At 35.2% G+C, this 27,157-nt stretch overlaps 1 protein-coding gene across 2 annotated transcripts in view; it reads right to left on the bottom strand.

Moving 5' to 3' along the window:
* Positions 1-14,210: 14,210 nt before the first annotated feature.
* The window catches only part of LOC150100882 (SUMO-activating enzyme subunit 2-like), a 252,095-nt gene continuing 239,148 nt past the window's right edge, over positions 14,211-27,157 (bottom strand). For both annotated transcript variants that reach the window (XM_090402202.1, XM_090402201.1), the window contains exon 19: positions 14,211-15,742. In XM_090402202.1, coding sequence (XP_090258328.1) covers positions 15,624-15,742 — 119 coding nt within the window. In that variant the 3' untranslated portion in view covers positions 14,211-15,623. The remainder of the gene's footprint in view (positions 15,743-27,157) is intronic.

Genomic DNA, 27,157 nt, shown 5'->3' on the forward strand with positions numbered 1-27,157 from the left:
GAAGAAAAAGGAAGTGAAATCTTACATAAAGGATACCTGTTGAAGCAGGAAAAGCAAATAATGGAATTGCAGAAAGAAACTACACAGCAGAAGAACGCCATTAATAGTTTACAAAAGAATTTAAACAGAAGTAGGAAAGAGAATCAAAACGTTCTGAATGACAAACAGGAACTTGCGAATTACATTTCGAAGTTGAAAGAAGAGTTAAGTGTTACAGAAGAACGATATCGGCAAACAAATCATGAATTAAAAAGTAGAAATTTAAAACATCAAATGGTAGACAAGGCGACGGAAACGCAACAAAACTTTGTGAGTACTTTTCTTCCCTGTCAGAGGAATACAAAGGAAGTGATTGGAGATTACATCGTCCACGAAACAACAAGAAACGAGGAGATGAAAGAATCGATGCAAGAAATGTTCAGGAGCTTGGAAAGTTTAATCAAAGTTCAAGGAGAAGAATTAAGAAGGGTTCTCAAGATAAATGTGCAGTTGAAGTACAAAGTAAAGGTCCTAGAAGCAGTGAGGGAGAATCTCTTGAAAAAAATATCAAGGATGAGGAACTGTGAAGAAGCGACTTTCATTTTGGATATTTTATAGTAGAAAGTCAGCAAACCAGAATCAGTAAATTGAGTCATCTATTAAGGCGCACGTCTCAACAGCGCCTTCTTAATGGATCTTAATTAGCTAATTAATAAAGACAGGAATTTTTGTATGTTGATAAGAATTTTATATGCTAATACGAATATTGATATTCTAAACACACAAAAAAAATTGTTAGCGTAGGTTTGTAATTACACCAAAAATCTCTAATATGAAACCATCTGTAGAAAAAACTCACATAACTTATCAAATGCACACAATTCTTTGTTTCTTGTATACAGGGTCGCCCGTGCGGGTTGTGTTCTGCACAAAAGCGCCTGATCAAAAGGGGACACCATTTCAAGACGATAAATAATAGTAAATGTTTATATAATGCTCTTATTCATGAAGTAAAACTTTACTAGATAGATTGCATGACTTAAAATAAACAGTAAGGCGATAAAAAATGAACAGTAAACCCAAAACCGATTAGTCGCTTTACTTTGACGTACCGCTTCATGAGTGGTGAGTCAAAGCATGTTTGAATGGTGTTGTGATTTTTTTGTGATAATTTTTTTTTTTTTGAGATGCTCTATTATTATGCACACATATATATATATATCTTGTATTTATATACTAAATAAATAAAAATGTCTCGAAATTAATTTAATTTTAATTTGCAAATTCTGTTTTAAGGGGAAGCTGAAGTATAACTTTGAACAATGGCGCCTCTTACTCATGGTACGTCCCTGTTTGTATATAGCGTTCGCTGTGCATGTTATTAGAAGCATTTCGCAAAATGCTCTGTTCATCAACTAGGTAGCCGGTGGCTGAGTGGATTGAGACACTATACTACACTCCACCCAACAGTCTGCTGGTTTGAATGCCACCGTGAGTATGAATGTTCGCGGATGCATTTTGGTGGTAGATTAGATTCATCGCTTGGTGTTAGACCACTACACTGCTCATTGGGGAAAAAATACCATGGTCTCTCTTTCTCCTGTATGAATCCTATCCAGATTGCAAACCTATTCAACGTTTAGTATAGTAGGCGAGCCAAGACTCAGATAATCTGGTTCTCCACAGGAATAAAGCCACTTGACGCTTCGCATGAGCAAGTAGGTAGTCTCAAATCGTGCGTTGAAAATTATCTTCCACATAAACTTTCATAAATATCCATGCCATAGTGAGATTAAGACCCATAGACTGTTGGAGAGTGCAAATTATCCACGTGTCAGCCAGGCCAGCAGATTACCAAAATGTCTAATCCTTAGCCCGTCCACTTATGCACCTTTTTAACTATTGTTTCACTTTCAGGTAAACGTTTAGTGCATAGTTGTGTTTGCGGGGGGGGGGGGGGGGAGGGATCATTTCTTAAAATGCCCAAGCACATATTAAACATTTTGTCTGTTCATTTGCATGCTAATCTGAGACTACGACTATACGAATTCTAAAGAAATTTTGTGTTTGGAACTGTCGCAAAATTTGTGACAATTTGCAGGATTAAAGTGGCATTGCAATAATCACACTTTGGTCGGACAAAACTAAATAAAATTTCAGATTAAAATTGTCCATAAGAATATGTGTATGGTTCAATTTGATTTCAGTCGAAATATGTATATTTAGCAAAATAATTCTCACTAGTATCAACAAATTTCATCCTCATTGGCTGAATAGAATTTAATGGTTTTTACATCTCTAATGGAATGTTGAGAATGTTTGATTTCAACTGGGCCAATTGTAGTGGGAAAATATCCATAGGACAAGCTATAAAGAAAGGAAATCTCTGTAGATAATAATAAAAAGGCACATTTCATAATAGTATATATGCATAATCATTCAGCATTGCAACTGAATTCAAAACCACTTTTATTATATTATACGTACAACAGACATATTCTTCGGCCTAATGTATATTAAGGGAGTGAAGAGCAGTTATAAGGCTTAAAGTGAATTAGTTTTCATACTGCGGTAGAGGAGTGTTTCCTGTCTGAAACTCTGGCTGTTCATCTCAAAGAAACAGGGACACCAGATGGAACATAACCATTTAACAAACATAATACATTGGTCTTATAGTTTCGGCTGTAATCCCAAATGAGCAAAGCCAATTTACCCATTAAACCGATACAAAACAACAAACTTTAATTGTTATCCTAAGTACCAAATTTCACGATGCAATTTATGTCAGGAATTATTATCACTTCGAATTTTTGTTAATAAAAATTGTCAAAAAAAAAAAAGTTATAGCTCAAATAATAATAATAAAACAGATCAGTATTTTCCAATGTTATGTTTCAGTTCCAGCGTATCCCTTTTCAAAATTTTGTGAACACTGGCATATCCCATCTCAGATTCAAACACGAATAAATAGAAGTAATTTTTTTAACATTTGCTTTATAATAAATTACGAACACATAAAACATTTTTTTAAATTACTAAACACATTCAGTAGAAACAAAAATCATGAAATTTAAATTTGCAGTAATAAAAAAAAAGTTCAGTGAGACAAATGAAATTTAGTCGAGTGTTCCCTCCGTTGTTCGAAGTACAGTATTTTAATTTAAAATTTTAATGAAAACAGTTCGACCCACAGTGGAACGTGATCGTGCTGGCAACGAGTCGCTACCCGAACAAAGGTCACTTTGTTGGAGTATGGTCTTTGACTATCCAGTTTCTAAATCTTCCTTCACTAACAGTGAAAACATAATAATTAGGAATTTTATTTCGAACAGTACCCTGGGTAACTCATTGGAAATGGCTTGTGCTGTTCATGGTACTAGATTGCCCAAAGAGGGAACATTGCAAGTTCAATTCTAGTCGCCGCCTACAGGACCTTTTACTAAGTCTTTTTCGACCATCTATCTCTGATTGTTTACTGGTGGAGAATGAACTGTCCCCTCATTCTCTAAATGTTAGATAGGGTTAAAACGGCTTCGCATATTTCCTGTATGGGAATAAAAGATGTTAGCTGATTTTTTTTTTTTTTTTTTTTAATTTTCAACAGCAGAAGCGTAATACAAATTCCAAAATACAGAGCTTATTTAATTCTTCAATAGACAAATAGTTTTAGATAGCAATTAGAATGAAACCTACAAGTCTTCTAATAATTTAGCATTATGGAAGTTACAAATTACATAGGCATCACTTCTATTATAATTCAAAATGTAAGGCAAGAGAACATCCATGAATGTTGTTATTCCTCTTGAATGTGCTAATGCAGAAATGACAAGTGAGATGCTGGAAGCACTTTTTTTTTTAGATTATTACATATTTAATATGAACAAAAGAGATCGCATTTTTGATGTCCGATATATTGAATGATAGCATATTCAAAAAGATGTAATAGGGAAAAAAATTTCTTTGTCATATAGATGAGTAAATCCTTTGCATCAAATATATATGTGTAAGAAAGTTTTTTTACCTTGGGTATAATATATGTTAAAGACACCAAGCTTTTTTTAACCTGGTTTTTACTCCATTTCCCAAATTTGCTTACTTGGGAAATGGAGTAAAAACCAGGTTTAAAATAGCTTGATATATATATATATATATATATATATATATATATATATATATATATATATATATATACTGCCCTATGGATGATTTCAAATTGTCCTGCGATAAAGCTATCTGTTGAAAGTTTTGCTGGCAAAGGTTGGTCGATTGGTAGAGCCTCTGCTACTAATGGCTTAGTTAAGTAAGTTTGAGCGCGGTTAGTAGTTGGAAGGGGCTCAATCGTTCAAAGCTGTTGGCACACTCTCCCTCGATGAGTCTTTGGACTCCCTGGAGGTGTCAAATAATAATAATAATATATATTATTTAGCCATAACATTTTAAAAAGATAGTGAGTAACCATTCTCCATCCTTCAAGCATCTACTGATAGTGGGCACAAACTATAAATAAATAAAGCAAAGCTTTTCAGGAGAGAGGTACGACAGGCAGCCGCCATCTCGTGGCACTAAACCCACACACTGTTCGAAAGAAGTCAACAGACAGCCCCATGGGCAAGGCCCGCCGTGACATGTAATGAGTCACGTGTCTGTAACTGGTATAAATTGGAGGATATGATGCACCCAAGTCACTATAACTGCATCAGGGTAAAATGGCTGCACTTTTTTTGGGCCAGCTAACTCTGATTGTTTGCTGATGGAGAAAGAACTGTCCCGTCAGTCTCAAACAGTTTGAAAGAGGCATTATGATTGGATGCCATGTTGCAAGCCTATTTGTTCAGCAAATTGGGCAATCACACGTCAACAGTCAGTGATACCATACTGAGATGGAAGTGCAGGGAGTCAACTGCAACTTCTACCCACAGTGCACCACCCACCACACTCACTGAACAAAACCATAGGATGCTATGAACGATATGTAAAAACCGCCATTCGTCGACAAACATCAAATGTAGTTCCGAGCATTGACTGGAAATCCATGAATCTGCACAAAAACATTCAGAACCGAGGCTCACATGGGTTTCCATGGTAGGACCACAACATGCAAGCCCCACATTGCCCAAATCTTCAGTGGTGCAAAGAGCGTGTACGGTGAGATGTCGAAACTTGGAAAGCTGGTTATGGAGCTACGAATCGCACTACACCCTCTACCGAGCAGATGGACGGGTGTGAAGGATGCTCACCAGTGAATGTCTCTTACCATAGTGTGTAACCCCAACTATGAAATTCAGAGGTGGCAGTGTGATGGAATGTTCCTGTTTTTCTTGGTTTGGCCTGACCTCTGTGGTACCACAAACATGAAATTCCAAGAGGTATCTGAACATTCTAGACAGTGGCATTTCTACAGGAATGACTACTGTCTCTTTCAGCAAAACAATGCACCATGTCATAAGGCTGCTGTTGGGAACTGATCCAGGAAAGGCTTAAAGAAAGTTCTAGTTTATGATGGGAATCGAACTTAGAACGATCTTTCTTTGGACAGCCTAGAGCTATGAAAGTAAGTGTCATTTCCACAAGGCTACAGAGGTAACATGCTGTCTCATGCTTAACTAGACTATCATCCGTGGGCTGCCCCTTCCCTTCCCTCTCCTAGTACTTCTTTTTTCATTCATAGTACATTCAATGAACAGCAAATATCCAGATGTAACTTTTTAACTTCTTATGCATGATTATATTTCAAATTATCAGCAAGAACTATTCAGTTAAAAGTTTTATACTGATAAACGGACTTTAATTCATTCATTCCTCAGGTGCACTATTGAATGGACTTTGTATAGTGCACCTGAGGAATGAATGGCGTCAGTAAAGGTCAAAACAGCCTCCATGCAATCTTCTTACATTTTTACGATAATAGAAGATATTTTAGAAAATGAAGATCCCAAGCAGAATAAATATGTAACGGGAAAAATTAAATTTTTTGATTATTTTACATTAATTACATTTAATTTTTACATTAATATTTACAATGAAATTCTTCTTTTGCATTTTCCTTACTATTGAACGTGGACTTGCCATGTATTTGTATTTATACACCATACTTTTCAGCGTTTATGTGCACTGAGCCAGAGTACAGGCATGACTGAAAAAAGTAAACCCGCCAAAATTATGAAGAAAAGAAAAATCTTAAAAAATTGTGTACAGGTGTCCTGCTGCATATTTAGTGAGGTTGACTTTTGTGTAGGCTGACCATATTTCCTTGAGACAAAAATGGGACGGGGTTATGTAATATTCTGTATTCATGACAAAGTAAGATGATAAAAAAGTTTTACTTTGTCCAACATGTATGGTGATAAAAACGCTGGTAATTATTGCTTCTGATTTGGTACGTGCTGAAGAAAATTTCGGTTTAATTATTGCTTCTGATTTGGTACGTGCTGAAGAAAATTTCGGTTATCAATATCAACAAGTGAAACCTCTGGCCTTGACGAACAGTATGATAAGTAACAAGAGCTTCACTTGCTGCAATTTTATTGCTTTCACTATCACCATCACATCTCACCATAAACGAGCTGAAACCAGTCTTTTCAGCATCCTTATGTTTCTGGCTACGTAGATGTTCGTTGATATGTCCTTCTGCCTCCATGAGCAACGGAAAAATGGCAATTAGTGTTGGCCTAACACTTTTGTTCCAACACTACACAGTTTGTCCAGTTTAATAAATTTGAATTCTTTCTGGAAATTCATTAAAACTGCAGTTTCGCTCTTTAACATTGCAAGGATAGACTTAAAGCTTTAAAAAAATATGAAATTTAAACAGCCGGCATTGAATAACAAAGCCACCGCTTAGCATACAGGCAAAACTAAAACTGACGATACAGCAGAACAGACGCCATGTCTGAGATGCACAAGTGTTGCTAACATATATTATTTTATTTTCTCTGAATAAATCATTGCAGATATCGATATTTAGTATCAAACAATGTGACCCCATAGTTATACAAATTACTGGTATCCATGATACTGATATATGATTATATGAATAATTTATGATTGACAATTGACAATTGACATTTATTCTTTAAGGGTGAAGCAAAATGCTTTTCATATTCCCCGCTATCTGTCGCGGTTACAGTGAGGGTAAAATTTACGAGCAGTTTGCTCGCCCTGAATGGGCATGGAGATTATGTATCGCTATAGGAGGCTAATATAGTTTTTGGTCTTCTATATTTAAATATGTCCGTTGGCTCGTATGCTGCAACTTGTTGAACCAAATCGTTGGGATGTGTGGACGTCTTTAGAAAAAATTTGGAAGCTAAGGATTGTAGATAAGAGAGAATATAGGGAATATTTGTGTCTCTGTGGAGTTGGCTGTTTCTAACATACCACGGGGCGTTCAAAATCATTCTCAAGCACTTGTTCTGCACTCGCTGTATCTTAATAATGTTAGTATTAGAGGTGTGGCTCCAGACTGGAGAGGCATAGGTGATTATAGGACGAATCGTCATCTGGTATAGCTGCAATTTGATTCTGTTGCTGAGTTTGCTATTTCTATTAATTAGCGGATAGATCTGAGCTATGGCTTTAGATGCTTTTGCACATGCAGACTTGATATGTTGGTTGAAAGATAGCTTTTTGTCGAGAATCACACCCAGGTAATTTGTTTCTTTCTACCAGGGAATTTTAGTATTGAATAGTAATACATCTCCTGCAGGAGACATTGGCCTTTTTGAGAAGAGAACCGCTGAGCTTTTCAGGGGGTTGACTTCCAATCTCCACTTGGAGAACCAACCCTCCAGCTTTACAAGATTTTCTTGAAGCTTTCTGGTAACGAAGTGGGGTCTGAGAGATCTGGTTAGTATTGCCGTATCGTCCGCATATAATGCTAAAATGGAAGTCATCGGATTGTGTGGGATGTCTGACATGTATACAGAAAACAGCAATGGAGCCAGTAGAGATCCCTGCAGCACTCCAGCAAAGATATGGCCCTGGGACGATGTAGAACCGTTAATTTTAACTTGCATTGATCTATTCTGAAGATATGAACGGATTAGATGAACCATTTTTAGTGAGATACCGGCTGAGATAAGTTTGTGCAGGAGTCCAAAATGCCAGATTTTGTCAAATGCTTTAGATAGGTCTAGGAATACCGCTCCTGTGCACTGGCGCCAGTTGTAGCTGTTGGTGATATATTCCACAATTCTGTGGATTTGCTGGGTAGTACTATGGTGTTGTCGAAATCCAAACTGTTCTTTAGGGAGGATGTTTAGGTCATTTACTGAGGTTTGGAGTCGTGAGAGGATGACCTTCTCTGCAACCTTACCCAGATTGGAGATGAGACTGATTGGACGATAATTCTGCGGTAAGTGTGGGTCTTTGCCTGGCTTATGTATAGGAATCACATCAGCCATTTTCCAGGTGGAAGGAAAATAGTGAAGTCTTAAGATTGCATTTATTATACTGGTCAGATGCACTATAGCTTTTCGAGGCAGCAGCTTGATCACCCTGTTTGAGATGCTGTATGGTCCAGGAGCTTTATTGTTCTTAAGTTTTTTAATAATATCATATAATTCAACAGGTGATGCGGGTGCAATATGATCGGCACTGGTGTCCGGGAGGTTTAGTGCATCCCTAACCTGTCTGTGGATTTTGTACAGATGATTGAAATCAATGTTGTTATAAGAAGGTTTGCACTGATCCTCAAGATTTTTAAGTATGGCTTCTGCCTTATCTGCATCTGTGTGGACTAGGCCCTGGTTTGAGATTATAGAGGGAGGGATCTAGTTTTATTTTTGATATTTCTCAGTAGGCCCCAGATAGAGTGATCAATAGGTGAGATAGAGGCTAACTTTTTATCCTAAACTTCGTTTCTATGTGTTTTAAGTGCATCTCTTACTGCTCCATTCAATCTGTTAAGCACTGTCTTATCCTTAGGTGCGCGAGTGTTATGGAATCTCTTCCTAGCTCTGCTCTTCTCTCTGATCAGGTCCATAATGTCCTCAGGCAAACGATCAGGCTTGGGAACAGGTTTCTGGTAGGATGCAACCTTTATAGCGGATTTAATCTGTTGGGTGAGGCTAGTCACTGCAGATTCCACATCTTCTGGTGTGCATATGTGTGGGACGGGTCCTATTTGATCCCGTAGTGCTTTAGACAATCTCTCCCACGATATGCCTGAATGAGAAGGAGACAGGCATTCTTGTTCTCCCAATTGCAGTAGAATTGGGTTGTGATCCGACGACAGCTCATTTAGTGATGTAAGGCTGTACTGTAGTTTAATGTCTTGCAGGATGACTATATCCAGGATATCAGCAGTGCCAGATGTACTGAGATGAGTTGGTTCGGTAGGTCCAGCCACAACAGCATGGTTTAATCCTGTGTAGCTAGAAAGGATGCGACCATTTTTGTTGGTAGATTTACTGTTCCAAGCAGGATGCTTTGCATTGAAGTCTCCAGCAATGATGACCGGTCCTTTTACTCCAAGGATGGCATCCAGATCTGAGGTCAATAATGTCTTTAATGGAGGGCTGTATGCAGAAAAAATTTTGAGGTTTCCAATTGAGTTTGTGAGAACATTGATTCCTGTGATTTCGAGGTTGGTGGTAGTAGGGTTGGTTATTGAGTGATGATTGATATAGTTTTTGATAAGGGTGGCTGTACCTCCACCTCTATACCCAAGCCTGTCGTTTCTGTAAATCTGATACCCTCTGATTTTCAGGGTGTCAGCAGGCCTCAGGTGAGTTTCATTAATTAGCAGTATATCTGGGTTGTATCTATTATTAAATTCCTGGATTTCTAAGTTTGTTTTTTATACCGTTGGCATTCCAACCGATAATCCTAAGAGAGTTTGGGACGATTTTTTTCCTATGCATCAGAGAGTGCCGATATGGATTGGGTTTGCTGTAGGAATATTTTTGTGACACTTAAGGATGGATTTGAGTTGCTGAAATCCTGCAGCATGTTTGCAAGAGAAGAGGTGATAACAGCTGATAGATTTGAGTGTGGATTATTCCGGTTCTGGGTTTGTACTATCTGATTGGAGCGGGCCACATCAGTATATGTTCTTACTTGATGTTGAAGATTCATTTTCTTAAGGGGCTCAGTTAATGATGGGCGAGCACCTGTTGTCATGTATTCACTCTTGGAGAACTGAGTAGCCTGAGCTTCAGGAACTCTCGCACTAGATGACGAGGTAGATTGATGACTTGTATCATTCCATCTGTTTTTGGGGTGATGTATACACCCTCTATAATTAGCAGGGTGAGGACCCCCACAATTAGCGCACTTAGCCGGGGTGGATTTTGGCTTGGCGCAGGTGTTTGTGGGGTGATTCTCGCCACATTTTAGGCATTTGAACTGAGCTTTGCATAGCTTCTGGGCATGGCCAAATTTTTGGCATCGGTGGCACTGCCCAGAAGATGATTTCTTTCTCAATGGTTCTGGGGTGATTTTGAGTCCACAGATTGATTTTAAATTATAAATGTCTTTGTAAATGTTATGAATTTCTACTAAAACTAAAGGCATAGGTGTCTTATTTGATCTAAACATTCTAGTAACCTTTATGGGGGGTAGTTCCTGTAGGTTAAGGTCAGCAACTATTTCATCTGTGTCAATATCCTCGGAGACTCCACGTAAGACTACTTTCAGATTTTTTTCGGAGGCAAGTGAAAATGTGTGATATTGGGTTCCTCTAGTGTCCAGTTCCTTTATAAGATTTCTATAGTCAGCCACCGTGGTGGGCTGGATACGTATTCCCTCGTCTGAATTTTTAGCAGACGTGTAACGAATCTGTGAATTAGCCATGATGGTTCTGAGTGATGACCATCTCTGCTTTTCCCTTAGGATAATCGGTGGCACCTTTTCATTGGGGGAAACAGAGGGATCTGAAATGGGAACATCCTCGTCCATACCAACATTTGTTGACTCAGCAGCAAGAATTTTTCTTCTTACGTGCGTGGGTTTCTTCTTGATCAGAAGGATTAGAGGTAGAGACAACTAGATTGAGTTTTTCCTCCATTTGAGCGGAGTCTTCATTTTCCTCAGCATCGACTTCAGGTGAGGAATACAAATTTAAGTAGCCGGGCTAATCCCGTTCAAACTTTTTGAGGAGCTTTTTAATGAAACTGAGTGCTAGCTTTTTATCGAGTGACTCGATAATAGTGTCGGGGTCAATCATACTAGTAGGCCATGTCAGCTTGAACTTCTTTTGGAGTTTATCAATGAGTTCAAGAGCTGGCTCTTTACCGAGCAAATCAGTGAATACGTCTAGGTCAGGTACGCTCATATCGATTTAACTTCGTATGTGCGTTAATAAAATATCCCGCAGGTCTGAAGACCTGCCAGCAGAAATTTTTGTAAAATATCCCGCAGCCGCAAAGGACTGCCTGCAATATCAAGCATAGGCGTGTCAACCAGCAATAAGATGTTAAAGTACAACAACAATGGCGATACTAATGGTAGTAGGCCTAGCGTATCGCCTTTGTGAAGTCAGTTGACTTACCTGGATAAACCAGTATGGAAAATAAAATGCCTGTTTATGGCAGCAGCAAATAACTGATAAGCAGACTTCACAGATCATCGACTTTACAATATGATGACACTATCAGGAAAGAAATAGGTCTTGATCAGCTAAATGTCCACATAAACAAAGAACCTCTATTTTCCAGTCCTTTACCTTCAAATACCTTCATAAATCTAAACCTTACCAAACTCTGTACAAAAAAAGAACCAAAAGAAATGCTTAAAGAAAAAGGCCTAAATACCATCAACCTTCTTTCATCCTCCAAACAGGTTATTTGTTATACCGATGGATCATCAGACACCAATATGATTAATGGAGGCGCTGGTGTTCTCCTTCTACTCCCGAAAGGTGAAAAACTTTCAATAAAAGTTGGATCTGGGAGAATCGCTTCCAATTTTACCAGCGAACTCTACGCAATAATTAAAGCACTAGAAGCCTACTTAAATCTATCATCATCTCAACAATCTGAAGGAATTATAATTTACAGTGACTCAAGATCAGCTATGGAGGCAATCAAAAATGGCAATACCAAGCTCACACAAGACATCCATAAACTCTTAAATCATCTAAAGTGTTTAGGTAAAAGTTGCATTCTACAATGGATTCCTGCTCATGTAGGCATTGATCACAACGAAGCAGCTGATAAATTAGCAAAAGAGGCCAGAGAACTCAACCAAGAAACTCATATGATAACTCTTGCTGATGCCAATGCACTAGCAAAAGCTAAACTAATTCCATTGAAATCAGTGATACAACATCAAATTCCCGAGATCAATGCTGACAGAAGGACCTCCACTACGATAGCAAGACTACGAACAGGACATTATAGAGGAATGAAGATCAATACAGATGATACGAGAACATATAGAAACTGCAACAACTGCCCCAATACGGAACTGACACCCACTCACATCTTTACCTGTCCAGCAATTACAGCAGCCTTGCAAGAAATAGATCCTAATCCTGAACAACAGCTCTATACAAACAAAATCACAGACATAGCCAAAGCAGTACAAAGAGCGCACGGAAACATCTAAGACTCTTCAAAGGACAAGACAACAACAACAACAAATAACTGATATTACTAAAGAATAAGCATAAATCTCTAAAAACTTGTCAAATTCACAATTCACCATCAAAATACACGACACGAAACTAACACGCGAGCCGCCATCTTCGGCATACACGATCATACCATCATAATCCTTAATTTAATTTATGATTGGCCAATATTCAAGTATATTTATAGGTTTTATTAAAAACGGGACAAAAGTGACATCTTTATTAAAACGACGGGCCGACCGGGAAATATAAAAAAAACGGTATGAATGGTCAGCCTACTTTTCTGTTGCAGCAAGCATTAAAAGATGAGAGATGAGAAAAATGTTTAGGCATTTCTTTTTCATCATTTCTTAATGTGATTAGTTTATCTAGTGGGAAAAAAAAAAGGATCATAATGGAGGGTTTCAATTTTTGAAATATAAACTGAAAAGAAGAAATAACTTCTGCAAGAAAGGAAAGAGTATTTCTTGTTTTTAAGGGATCACTAACCACTGTTAAACAGAAGTAATTTGTGTTTAACAGTGAATTTAGTAACAGGATACTATAACTTACCTGCATTATTTAAGGAGATTAATCCTGCTGTTTACCATAAATAGAAATTTATAAACAGTAAAAATAAAGCATTGCTGATATTACAAGACTAAAGAAAAGAATTTACTTTTTAAATTTAATTTTCTGAAATAATTTTGTGTAGGGAATAGTATATGGATAATAGCAATATAAAACTAATTCAACTTACTTCTCGTAGACAGGATTATACGTTGGTTATGCATTATTAAAACACTTAAGGAAATGAACAACGTAGTTAAGGATATAAATGAAATTATACTTTAATAAATATTTTCTGATGTTTTGGCAACATCACGTTGCCATCTTCTAAAGGAACTTACAAAAAAGGCATGTGCACGTAGGCACTACAAACACAGTAACTGGGAATGAAGAGATGAAGCTATTGTTCTCCTAAAAGTCCTGATGGTGCCCTCTAGCGGGCTAAGTAGGTGTTCTTGCACGTTGGGCTGAAGGTCTGCTGATGTAAGCCTCCCAAATTTGGGGCAGTTGCATACGACCAAATTTGTTGAGGTTTGGAGAAGAGTATTTATGGAATCTACGAAATTCGAATTTTTGAAAAAAAAATCGAAATTCACGAAATCTATGGAATTTACGAAAGACTATTTATGGACTCAGCCTCAGCCCTAAGAAATTCTCCAAACCTCAACAAATTTGGTTGTATGCGACTGCCCCAAATTTGGGAGGCTTACATCAGCAGACCTTCAGCCCAACGGCCAAGAACACCTACTTAGCCTGCTATAGGGCACCATCAGGACTTTTAGGAGAACAATAGCTTCATCTCTTCATTCCCAATTACTGTGTTTGTAGTGCCTACGTGCACGTGCCTTTTTTGCAAGTTCCTTTAGAAGATGGCAACGTGACGTTGCCGAAATATCGGAAAATATTTATTAAAGTATAATTTAATTTATAACCTTAACTACGTTGTTCATTTCCTTAAGTGTTTTAATAATTTAATAATTCAACTTGCAATCATGCCCTACATTCAGTTACAGCAAAATCAGTATTATTTGTTAGCTCAACCATTTGTTAAGATATGCTAAAAAGCAAATGTTTTGTTGCAAAAGTAAATAAACTTGTACTAACAAAATATAAATATGAAAATTTATTTATGTTTATGACAATGAAAATAAATAGATGCTACAATGTGGTAGAGACTCAGTCAGCCAACCAATCAGTTAAGCAAAATCTTTACAGATCATATAAATTCACTACTATGACATAGAATGATTATTTTAAATAAGCACAGCTTAAATAAAGCACAAGGGGGGGAGGGGGAAGGTAACAAATATGACTCAATGTTTAAATTCAAAATATACACTCCTTTTTCTTCAAATTGTTATATTCAAGAATATATGCAAATACTAAAATTTACATCTTTGTATGCACTACAGTTTACGCTGGTCTTCTTATGGAAAGGATATCAAACACTCTTCATTAATGAATGAGATTATTAATCCTCTGCTTCTTCATTAAGGGTAATAGTAATTTATATATGGAAAAATTTAATTTTGAGAAAGGGAAGCACTGTTAGGGCAAGGATGGCTGCCTTAAGGATCTCTAGCCAGTAACACAGCAGCACCATTAACACTCCAGCATATCATTGGAAGTTATAACCAACGATATGCCGGTTAACAAAGGCAAATGACTATGAAACTGACTGGCGTGTATACATGTTTGTAAATGGTATTTTCATGTAATTCAAATTAATAATGGTAAAAATAGATTCATGTGTAACAATAATAAAATCAACTGATGAAAATTAAAATAAGAAAAAGCAACATATGCTTTTTAAAGACTACCAAATACTGAGAGTAAAAAATTGCGTGAAAAAAATCATATAATTCATAATAAAACATTGTTTTGTGAAATTATAATTATCTTCTCAATTAGCTAACAAATGCAGAATAATTTCATATAAAAGCAGTCCTTTTATATATATGATAGAAATTCTGAGCTAAAATAAGCAAAACTATGCTTTTGCATAAATTTTTCAAAGGCAAATAAAGTATTACAATTTATTCTTTAATATTCTCGATTTTAACAGCAATGAAAACTTCAGAAAACTGAAAATTATTTACGTAATGTAGTTTTAGTTTCTTATTTTGCTATCTACTTACACAAAAATGAAATGTACAGAAATTAATCAACCATTTTGGCTGATACAACCATATATGCATTATAGCACTATGAAAAATGTATATGCATGTGCTCGCATGCACTTGCCCTGTATAATTTTTAATGCAATCCATAAATATAGAAATTTTATGAAATTTATAAATTAAATTAATTATGGATTACAAATAAAATATTAATTAATGCAAAGAAAATACAAACTTTATGCTAATTCAAAATTAGGTTACCATTTATAAATATATATGCACCTTGTAGCTTAATTAAGTGAATGACGTTATATGTAAACATTGAAGAAAATACATTCGCTATCTTACACACAAATATTTCCAGATACTGGAAAACAATTAATTCTCATAATTTTATTATATCAATACTTCGAAGTGATATCTAATTTAATCTTCTTTCTGTGAAGATCCCCATCTTCATGCACTTTTCTTTTATTAGAAAATATGTGATCATTGTCCTCTTCAATAACAATGATTTCATCTAGATATAGAGGGGGAAAAAATGTCATATTTTAAAGTACACATATATAAAACATACACAATGAAAAAGTACTTGGAAAAACATAATTTGGAGAACTGAATTTTCATGTACGCTAATTATCCATATTTCTGTGTTATGCAACTATAATATATTTTTTAAGTGATCAAGGCACTGATAAAGCAATTTAGAGATTAACACAGAGAATACACTGAAACTAAATTACTAATATGCAAATATAATTAATTATTAGTAAAATCTTGTCCATGTATTGCAGGTATTGTCAGTACAATGGAACAGAAAAGCATATAATAAAAAAAAAATAATAATTTAATGATGTACTAGGAAAGATTAGCAGAGTGGAGGAACACTATTTCCTGTAAGGGTGATAAACATCGGCTATCAAACAACCTGCTTAAACTAGGACAGAACATAGAGCATGGAATGCTAAAATAAGGAGACCATCACACCATTTACTGGAAGCCTCAAGTGGCTTGAAGTTTCATGTTGGGTCTCTAGAAGGGGATTTCTAAACAATGTACCGATTTATTTATTTATTTTATAAATAAAATAAAAATAAATAAAAAATTTAAAAATAAGAAAAAAAAAAGTCAACATTATAATGGATTTAAGACCACTAATCAATAAAGCATTCCCTAATTACAGGATTCATGTTTCTGCTCAAGAAGAAACTGCTCACATTCGAATTCCATACATCAAGGGAGGGAAGAGGATGAGGAAGTATCAGAAAACATCACTAAAAAGCTTAAGTCTTAAAATTATTGTAGCATTTCACACAATGCAGAAAATTATTCTTTCATCCAAAGACACTTCAATTTTTCAGTCATCTAACAGATTCTTTGCTCTTGTGATCTATCATAATTTGAACATAACAAGGACCTCTTGTAAAATCTTTTGTGGTGAAAAATAGAAATATTTTTCATCTATATCGATTTTACATGGGCCATAAAATACACATTAGAAATGTAACCTACTGCAATGTAATAAATTTTGTAATATAATGTTGGAATAACTGATCTATCATAATTTGAACATAGCAAGGACCTCTTGTAAAATCTTTTGTGGTGAAAAATAGAAATATTTTTCATCTATATCGATTTTACATGGGCCGTAAAATACACATAATTAGAAATGTAACCTACTGTAATGTAATAAATTTTGTAATATAATGTTGGAATAACTGAATGTAGAACCGCAAGCAATTGTAACTAAAAAGATCAGACAGGATTAGGCTAATAAACTGAAGATCAACAACAGTCTCAAAGGTCACCGGATTATGAGTTTTGCCACCAAAACCTAACATAAGTGTGGGTGACGGCACTTCCAGAAAATCCGACAAGTTTTGGAAGGAAGGTCAAGGGGTGGCCAATGATATAAAAGGCGGAGATTGAAGAGCGAAAGGGGCTCTCTTATTTTTTGTTCCTGTGGCAAACTTTTCGAGAAGGGAAGAGTCGGGGTCCCACGAGCAGTAGTTCTGGAGATCATGGGGGATTCGCTGGTAGAAACGGCCTTATTTCAAGGTAGCCTTCCGTGAAATTCTTCGACAAGTGTATCGATCCACATGCGTGCTGATTTGTCGCAGCCGATCCGGTTACTGACATCGACAAAGAAATGCAGTACTGTTACAAGGGAGGAAACCGCTGGACGACTATCATCGGATAGTGCCCGATTGAAGTTTAAGAAAGGAATCAACGGAATTCATCCTTAACCCTTTTGGATTCAAGACTGTACAATGAAATAATGAGCTTGTAAGTAGATTGCTTTATGTTAATAACCTAGATTGTATGTACAGACGATAGATGTTGATTCTAATGGCATAATGTGTTGAAGAGGTCAGAAAGCCGAAAGTCAGTTCGAATGTGTATAATAGAATATTGTAATCTTGAATAGTGCTTGTGTTATGTAATGCTTAGAATGTGTATTGTATAATTTTGTCTTTTATTATTTATAATGAGAGTAAGGTTATGTGTGCTAAAATCCATCCACATGTCTAATAAGTTGAGTGCAAATAATCTCTTTGTCCAATGCTTTAAGTGAGTTGTTTTAATGAATGTGTGGAGAATCAGGCACGTGATATGCCTCATAACTTTGGTATTTATATAAATTGTCTGAGTTAAAATAAACATGTTCGGTTTTGTTAATAGCTTGCCTGATTTTTGTTAGCCAATGCACAGTCTCATAAAAACAAATCAAACCTGTGTGACCTAAGTAATGTAACAGCCATGACTAAGTAATTCGGAGTTGCTTGAGATAAAATTGATTTAAGGGTTATTATAAGTGATTAGCTAAATTATTCTCTTGTATGTAAAGGAAAGATAGAAAATTCTTTTACACAATCCTTAATGGCACAGTCATTAATAAAAATAAATTTTTAAGGATTAATACATTTGAATTATAGCAAGGTAGATTAAGGATTTGGCCCTAGCCAGAGGCTTTTCCTAAGTCTACGGTACTAGCACGAGTGAGAGCATACTTTATGGTATTAAGAGGGGGGGGTAAGCTAAGTAGATTACGATAGAACTAAAGTCAAATAATAGTATTATACATGAGTTAGAGATTAGAGCATATAGGCATTTTGTACAATTTCAAGCAATCATGAAAATAACAAAGAGGGGAAATACATTGAGAAAAAAAAGTAGCGTCATAAACAATATAATAAAATAATAAACTATAAATTACAAATTACAAAATATTACATTCTGTTAGTAGCAAGAAACGTACACCATCTGGTGTACGTTTCTTGCTACCTTACTGTGGATGATGACACACAAACAATGCGTCATCATCCACAGCAATAATTATATCAGAAGATCAGCCAGACAATGAAGCTCAATAGATTGCAGCACAGGAAATCAGTTGCCACACAGTCTCAATGCTTTTGTTCTAGTGGCCTCATTGCCAGAGGATCATACTGTAACAATATGAAAGCAGCTATGGCTAGTGCTGCCTTACAATGCATGAGCCATGACAAGTATCTTTACAGTGACTAGACAGGATTCTGACTTAGAAATATTCATCTATCATCCCATATTAAGATCTTAAAGGTGCTCCTCTTCTTTATGGCATAGGAACAAGGATGAAATAGGAATATAATTTCACCTGGATACTGAATGAAAGCAGACACTTGCAATTTGGTTGGATGGTTGGTTTGGGGTTTAATGATGCGAGGACAATGAAAGTCACACTGTGCTATTATAAAGGTTAGTGAAGTACACAGGGTAATATAAAAAAAAGCTAAATCAGTAAATAACTATGTCTAAGATGTTATTTCTTTAATTAAATTAATTTATTTTTTTTATCAGCTAACACCTCTTTATTACCTTATAGGAAGCAGGCAAGGCCTTTGAACCCTATCTAGCTTTTGCAGAATGATTGGGGATTTCATTCTCTACCAGTAGCCAATCAGAATAGGTGGTCCAAGACTATCACTAATTATAACTGGCAACCTATGAAGAGCCTGGCAAACAAGTGCTGCTATCTCTTGGTACCCAACCCTAACACGATATCTTCTTGTCAGAAATAGTGTGGGTTCTACGGTTGAGTTTCTTGAGTTTACAGGATGAAAAACTTGATTTTCCAGGAGAAAAAACTTGCTTGTGCCAGAGATCAACTAACTTAGGAACCAGTCAAAGAAAGGCTAAGAAAAAGTTCCCGTAGCCAGATCTTGAACTAAAGTCTATCTTCGAGCGACTAAGCACAGAGGATGCAAGGGCCACTTCCACTGAGCCACACATGCTTGTTATTAATTCTTTATAATAAATAATTACTTAAACTGAACTAATTAATTAAAATTAACAAACAGTATGCAGAGAAATTATGAGCTGAGCAATTGCATCTGCAGTCTCATTTTCCTCATTACTGCAGAACTGAATATCGAAATTAAGGTTCTTTATTTTATCCAAAAATTGTAGAAAATCAAAACACTGGATGTGGATTTCACACAGGAGAGATGGCATGTGTAAGATCTGTAAAGAACTCAATGGGTCTGCATGAATATTTTTGACAGCAGTTTCCTTTTAGGTGTAAAAGCACAAGCTGGATAGTATATACCTCAGTAATAGAGTTACTTTATTCAAGTGTAATTTGAGTGGAGACAATGCCATTGGGTTTGTCTGCTATGCCAAGTGGATAGCATACTTGCAATCTGACCAATAGTTGGACTGCAGCTTTGCAGTTTTATTGAGCTCTCAGTGAGAGCTCAATAAAGGCAATTAATGTGAAATCAGCCTCTACATACAAGTAAGCATAAAAATACTTCATACACATACCCAAATTTTGTTTGCTTACACTTGGATAAAGCATTAAACAATATAATTTCTTGGCATCTTTAATTTAGAATACATGTAATAAACAGAAAAATTAGTCAAAACACTAAATTAGCAGAATATAAGACAGTGTCCAAGCTAATCACTTAATCAGAATAGAGGCCATACATATAGAGTTCTGAGAAACGGGAGTCAAGAACAAATGGCATCATATTAGAAATTACGATATTAGGAAAGAGCATTCAAGAATGTGTGTGAGAGTTAATCAAAGGTGCAAAATTGGTGACAAACAGAATGGCAGAAGAAAGGGTTAGCAAAAGAAGTGCTAGATGCAAGCAGGAAAAAGATTCAGAGGAAAAAACTACTACAAGAACTAATGCAGTTAGAAGTGCATTACTAAACTGAAATATAAGATCTGATAATTTTGTGTAATTTTGGAGTTCTAGCAGATAACAGATTAATTTGGAGGAAAAATATCATGTAATACTATCACAGTATCCTGTACTACTTTAGGGTACATATCAGGAATTTGATGTCAAAATAATGGACATACTTTCATGTTATAGAAACTTAGTTCACAAAGAGCAAATATTGCTACTGTTTGATAGTTTAAACAGCAGTTCATTTATTTAATTCTAGCAGTGTTGGGCTGCAACTCAGTTTTGGAGGGAAACTATCATGTGCAACTATCATGTAATACATGATAGTTTCATGTAATACTGTCACAGTATTGCATGATAGTTTACTATACTATACTACTTTAGGATACATATCAGGAATTTGATGTCAAAAGACTTGAATCAAATTATAGCAAACAAGTCCACATTTCATGAAAACAGCTACTGTTGGAACATCAAAAGGAATATATATATATATATATATTGAAAATATACTTGCCATCCTGAAACTAAATTATCTATATTTCAGTATTGAGAGAGAGAAGAAGTAACACTTATAACATGGACATACTTTCATTGTTATAGCAACTTAGTTCACACAGTGAAGATATCACTGTTTGATAGTTTGACAGGAAATTCAATCAAGTATTTTGACACTTCTCATTCTATCTTTGTATTACTCCCCACACAAACACAAGGGGTCAGAAATGCTTATATACTATTCTTACAACCATGGTCTGTGGTTCTGATCTTGGGAAATGGCTTGTAAGCACAATACTTTTTTTTTTTTTTTTTTTTTTGTTATTCCTGATGATATCAACAAGAATGATAAAATATTGAGTGTAATATAATTATTAAAATAATATTTTCCCTCCTATATAATTAATATGCAATTCTTGTGTAATTTACCAGTTTTCTACCAATAATGGTTGAATTACAGTGTACATACTTGACATTTAAGGACACTGTGGACATATTACTCTATTTTAAATAACAGCTTCACACATGTAAAAGAAAACTAGAATTAATTAAATAATCCCTGAATGATGTTCATGATATATTGAGTGAAATATATATAGGAGTATTTAATAAATTCTTTTACATGTGTGAAGCAATTATTTAAAATATTGTACCACACAGTACATACAACTTTATACTTATACAATTAATAAATTACAATTGAAATTACAAACTGAAAACTTGGTAGCAGAAAAATTTAATAATTATTTTATAAAACACACATAAGAAAATTCCTCTTCTAATTGTCTTAATGTTATTCTAATGACTAATACAGGATATACTTTAAAATAATCTGGCAATTAACACATTGGGAGCTATGGACAAAAGCAAATGTATGTCATGTGAATGTCCCTCTAAAATTTCCAATTCACATGGGTGGTTCAGTTGCATGAAGTGGAAAATCATTAGGAACAGTGACTGTTTGTTGATCATAATCATTAAGGGAAACTAATTCTAACACATCTGCTTACTCATTTATAAAGATGTTACAAGAGAAATAACAATGAATTATCATTACATGAAGCCTCCACAGCAATCAAGGTCTCTTCACTGGAGGACAATCTATACAACGCTACATGATCCACCAGCTGTGATACGTTCAATCTAAATTAAACATATCCTAGCACTCTTGACAGTATTTTTTTATCTCATTTTAGAGACTGCAGTGCATAATTTGGATAATAATGAGATGAGTATATGAACTGATTATATGATAAGATAGGCAAAGAAAGTGGTTGGGTGGAAAATAAGAGCAACATTTAGAAAACTTTTCAAGAAATAAGGCTGTCAAAAAGTGTAGACCGAAGTTTTGGGACATGTTAATATATTTGTTAACTTAGATTTATATATAAATTTAAGTCAGGTAGAGTAAACGAATAATTCGAGTGACACAAATCTTTTTCTTGAGGATGATTTCAAATGATGAAGGAATAAACTGGACAGGTGAAAATGAAATTTGACATCTAAAAATGTGTGCTTTTGTAAGATACTAGTACTGCAGTCATAATGTTTGTTCAAGAATCATGCTGGTAAGATAACCAATAAATCTCTGAAGAAGGATGCCATAAAATCATATATTTGGTCACAATAATACATGCAATTCATGTATTACTTCATCATCATCAAATTCCTGCCATGTACCCTCAAGGGGTGTAACAAGATATGATAGTACTACATGAAAAAAATTATATCATTACTAACTTCCTATCTACAATTTTCCTCCAAATCAGTCTGTTGCTTGTCAAGACTCCAACATTATCAGATCTTATATTTCTATCGTCTAAGGCACTTTGTACCGTATCAATCCACCTATATCTTGGTCTTCCTCTGGGTCGTTTTGCTGCCAACCTGGCAGAGAACACTTGTTTTGCTAATCTTTCTTCGCCCATTCTGTTTAAGTGACCATATCACCTGAGATAAGCTCTGCTAACGCATTCCTGGATGTTGACAATGTCAAGTTCTTTCCTAATATCCTCGTTTTTAATGATATTGCCATTGATGCCATCTGTCCACCCCTCTAATCTTTCTCAGGACTCTCATATCTGCGGTCTCTAGTCTTTGGTCAAGTGTTTTACTTCTGACCCAGCTCTCAGATCCACAAGTTAAAACTGTTTTGAACACTGTCTTGTATACAGCTAATTTAGTGTTTTGGCTAATTTCTCTCTTATTCTATATAAATGTATTCACTTGACTTCCTACCACACCAGCTTTGTTGATTCTGTTGTCTGTTTCCGTATTTAATTTACCATCTTCAGTAAAAATTGTGCCTAAGTAGCCAAAACGTTTTACTTGTTCTATAGGTTCTCCATTCACAATGCAGTTGATATTTTCAATGCTTCTGCTTATTTTCATTGTCTTTGTCTTGTTATTGCTGACCTTCATACTATATCTATTACAACAGTTATTCAATTTAGTCATTGAATCTTGCAGACTTGTAGCGGATTTATTTAGAAGTATAACATCATCCGCATAAAGCAAAGATTAAGATCTCCAATTTTCGATATCAAGTATAATACCACTTTCCTTCATAATGTGATCCATATAGATAATGAATAACAGAGGGGATAATGTACATCCTTGTCTGACACTAGATTTAACATTAAACCATTTTCCTGTACTTCCTTCAATTCTAACTGCTGACTTACAACTCAAATAACGACTAAGTATTGCTTGATATAATGCCCCATTCACACCATAGCGTATTGAATAGCTTCTCTCTTTGGTACCTTGTTATATACCTTTTCCAAATCGACAAAACTTAAATACAGATCTTTGTTATATTCCCATGCTTTCTCAACTATTTGCCATAAAGTGAAGATCTGATCCTGACAGCCTCTATTTGGCCTGAATCCAGCTTGTTCTTCACCAAGCTTTTCTTCCACAATTCTTCTCAACCGTTTCTCAATTATACTTGCATAGATCTTACCAGGAACACTCAGTAGGGAAATACCTCTGTAATTCTCACATTCAGTTTTATTTCCCTTTTTATATATGAGTATTATGAGAGCTCTACTCCAATCATCGGGAATTCGTCCCTCTGTCCAGGCTTTCTGAACTATGCAGTGCAGCCACTGTAAGACTTTTATACCACCATACTTAAGCATTTCTGGTTGAATATCATCTAATCCTGCTGCCTTTCCACATTTCAAGCCTTTGATGGCTTTTTCTACTTCAAATATGGATATGTATTCCTGACTGCATGCCTGGTCAGTGTTTTTTACCACTGTGCTGTCATCACTGCTTGTTTCATTTAGCAGTTTTTCGAAGTAATTACTCCATACTTCAAGGATATCTTTTTCTCCCATTTTCATGTCACCTTTATCATCTCTAACTCCTTTTACATATATTACTTTGGAGATGGAATGTTATGTGTACCAGATTCTTAATGAATTTCAAGAGAATCAAACATACAGAGAATACTAAGCACACACACACACACGCACGCACACACACACACACACACACACACACACATATATAGAGAGAGAAAATGAAAATCACAAGCAGTAGTAATTTTGTTGGGACTGTGTTTTTCACAGTCAAATATATACAAGACTGTCAGTAGAATCAATGCCTGGACTGGATACTTTCCTATTATCTGCCACTTCTGTGGTGGAAAAAGTTGTGCAACTCGCATTTATAAATTGATACAGTTATAAAAAATAAAGTAGAGATTCATACCTAACTTTACATCATATATGTAAATGACAGAAAACCTTGACTGATATTTTCAATTTCATTTATTTTTTTTAATGAAAGAAATTTTCATTTAATTTCTGGTATTGAGATCACATTTCTAAACAGAAATAATTTTATTGTAATAAACAATATAACCTAACAAGTTTCATAAGTCATCAGGGGTACAAGACTGCATTAAAAAACACTAGAAAAAAATTACACACAACAGACATTTTAAGAACTTCAAATTAGTACATATAGACAGTGATAAAAAAAAAAAAAACTGAATTAACCCAATGTGCAAGCAATTCAAACAATACTAGTTATGACATCTAGTATGTGTAATTAATTTTTTCTAGTCTTTTTTAGACAAGTCTTGTAACTCTGCTGATGCAAGTTTGAAGATTTAAGAAAATTGGTTTTTTTTTTTTTTGTTTATTTTAATAAATCCATTTCTGTCTAGAAACATGTCAATACCAGAAATTAAATGAAAATTTGCTAAACTGCAGAAATAGTCATCATATGATGAAAGAAATGTTTATTAGTAAGTACTACAGTGACTTATGGATCTCATTCTGTTGAAAATACATACAATGCCTGATTAAATTCAATGTTGCCTTTATCCCATATTAAAAACAATTTATTACTTTGCTATATCAAAATGGATTACAGTAATTCTTAATTATCAAATCAATTGCAGTTTAGATTATTGACGATACAGTTAAATGAAAGTACAGTTACAAGGTGCAGTACTAGAATTCTCTTCAGGAATATTTGAATAGACATTTAGCATGGAGACGAGTAAGGTTGTAATCCTAATATTAATAAATGCATGATGTAGCACTTTGGAGTATAGTGATATAAGGCTGTGGCTTGTGCACTGCTGTATTGGTGAAACTATGCTTCAAGAAGTGCATAAGATTTGAGATCTTTGGGGGGGGGGGGGCTATAAGTGACAGTGGACTGTAGTTTAAAGAGCAACCAAGTGTACAGTCTTTGTAATATTGCACTGCTGCTATGACAAGGAATACATTATCAAATAGGAATGAGAAGATGATTGTGTGCTGTATGAAGCATTGGTTAGACCACACATGGACTATGGGGCTTAGATTTGGTCACCTAGTTTTTAACGTGATGTGGAAATATTGGAGAGATTAAAGGAAACATAAATTATAGAGCCTGGTATACAGGAAGAAATTAAGTGATATGATAGATTACTTAAGTTAGTGAGGGGATTATATAGATTAATATAGAGGGAATTATAAAAAAGCGTAGGAGATGAGAGAAGAAGACAGAGAAGGCTATCCCTGGAAGTTGTGTAAAGGTGTGGTGAAGAAGGATGCAAGTAGTTTTATGCATGGAGACCTACCATTAGTGAGTGGAACATATTATCAGAATGCTTGGAATGTTATGGATTTTTAGTTTGTGATATGATAATTATGTTACTTGTTGAGTGAGCCTCACCACAAAAAGTCTGCAGAGTTCATTGGAGAATGTTATGATAATAAGTTACTATATATAAGTCCAATTTTTATCATATTTTATTGTCATTGGTAACATAGAGACTTAGAGATGTTTGGCCCAAACCTCTATTTGGGCCAAATAGAGGTTTGTCAAGATCAGATTTTCACTTTATGACAAATATTGGAGAAATCATGGGAACATAGCAAGGATCTGTACTTAAGTTTTGCTGATCTGGAAAAAGCATACAACAAGGTGCTCATTGAAAAGCTTTTCAAAATACTGCAATAATACTGGGCAAATGGAACAATATAGTCTCTATATTTAAGGATACTCAAGGAAAAATCAGGTGTAAGATAAGGATGCACACTATCTCCACTCTTATTCATCAGCTATATAGATCACATTATGAAAGAATGTGGAATCAAACCTGATATTAGAACAAGTTGTCTCTTTGCTTTATGCAGATGATACTGTACTCCTAAACAAATCCAGTGAAAGTCTCCAGAATTCTACAACTAAACTGAATAGCAGCTGTAAGGAATTTGGCATGAACACAGAAAATTTCAACTGCAGTCTAAATGGAAAACTTATAGAACAGGTAAAATATTTTAGTTGTTAGAGCACAGTTTTTAGTGAAGATGGCAAATTCAATAAAGAAATAAACAACAGAATAAGCCAACCTAATATGGTAGGGAACTGGCTGAATAAATTTATATGGAATAAGAGAAAAATCAGTAAAAAAATTACTAAACTAGCAGTATACAAAACAATGTTTAAACCAGTTATGTTTAATCCAGTTTTAAGTTATGGATCTCAGTTGTGGATTATTAATAAAGCACACCGAGAATAGGAAGTAAAGGTATGAAAGTCTTGAGAAAATTAGGAGAGTGAACAGATGGCAACAATGGCAGAATCATATTAAAAATGAAGATATTAGAAAGGTACATTGTTAGCATCCAAGAATGTGTGAGTAAAGCTAACCCAAGATAGTTTGGTCAATTAAACAGAATGGGAGAGGAAAGTTAGCAAAACAAGTGATGCCAAGATAGCAGGATAAAGACCTGGTGGAAGAC

This window comes from Typopeltis vanoorti, chromosome 12, assembly GCF_054136105.1.
Source record: "Typopeltis vanoorti isolate ZY-2024b chromosome 12, IOZ_Tvanoo_1.0, whole genome shotgun sequence".
NCBI classification, from domain to species: domain Eukaryota; kingdom Metazoa; phylum Arthropoda; class Arachnida; order Uropygi; family Thelyphonidae; genus Typopeltis; species Typopeltis vanoorti.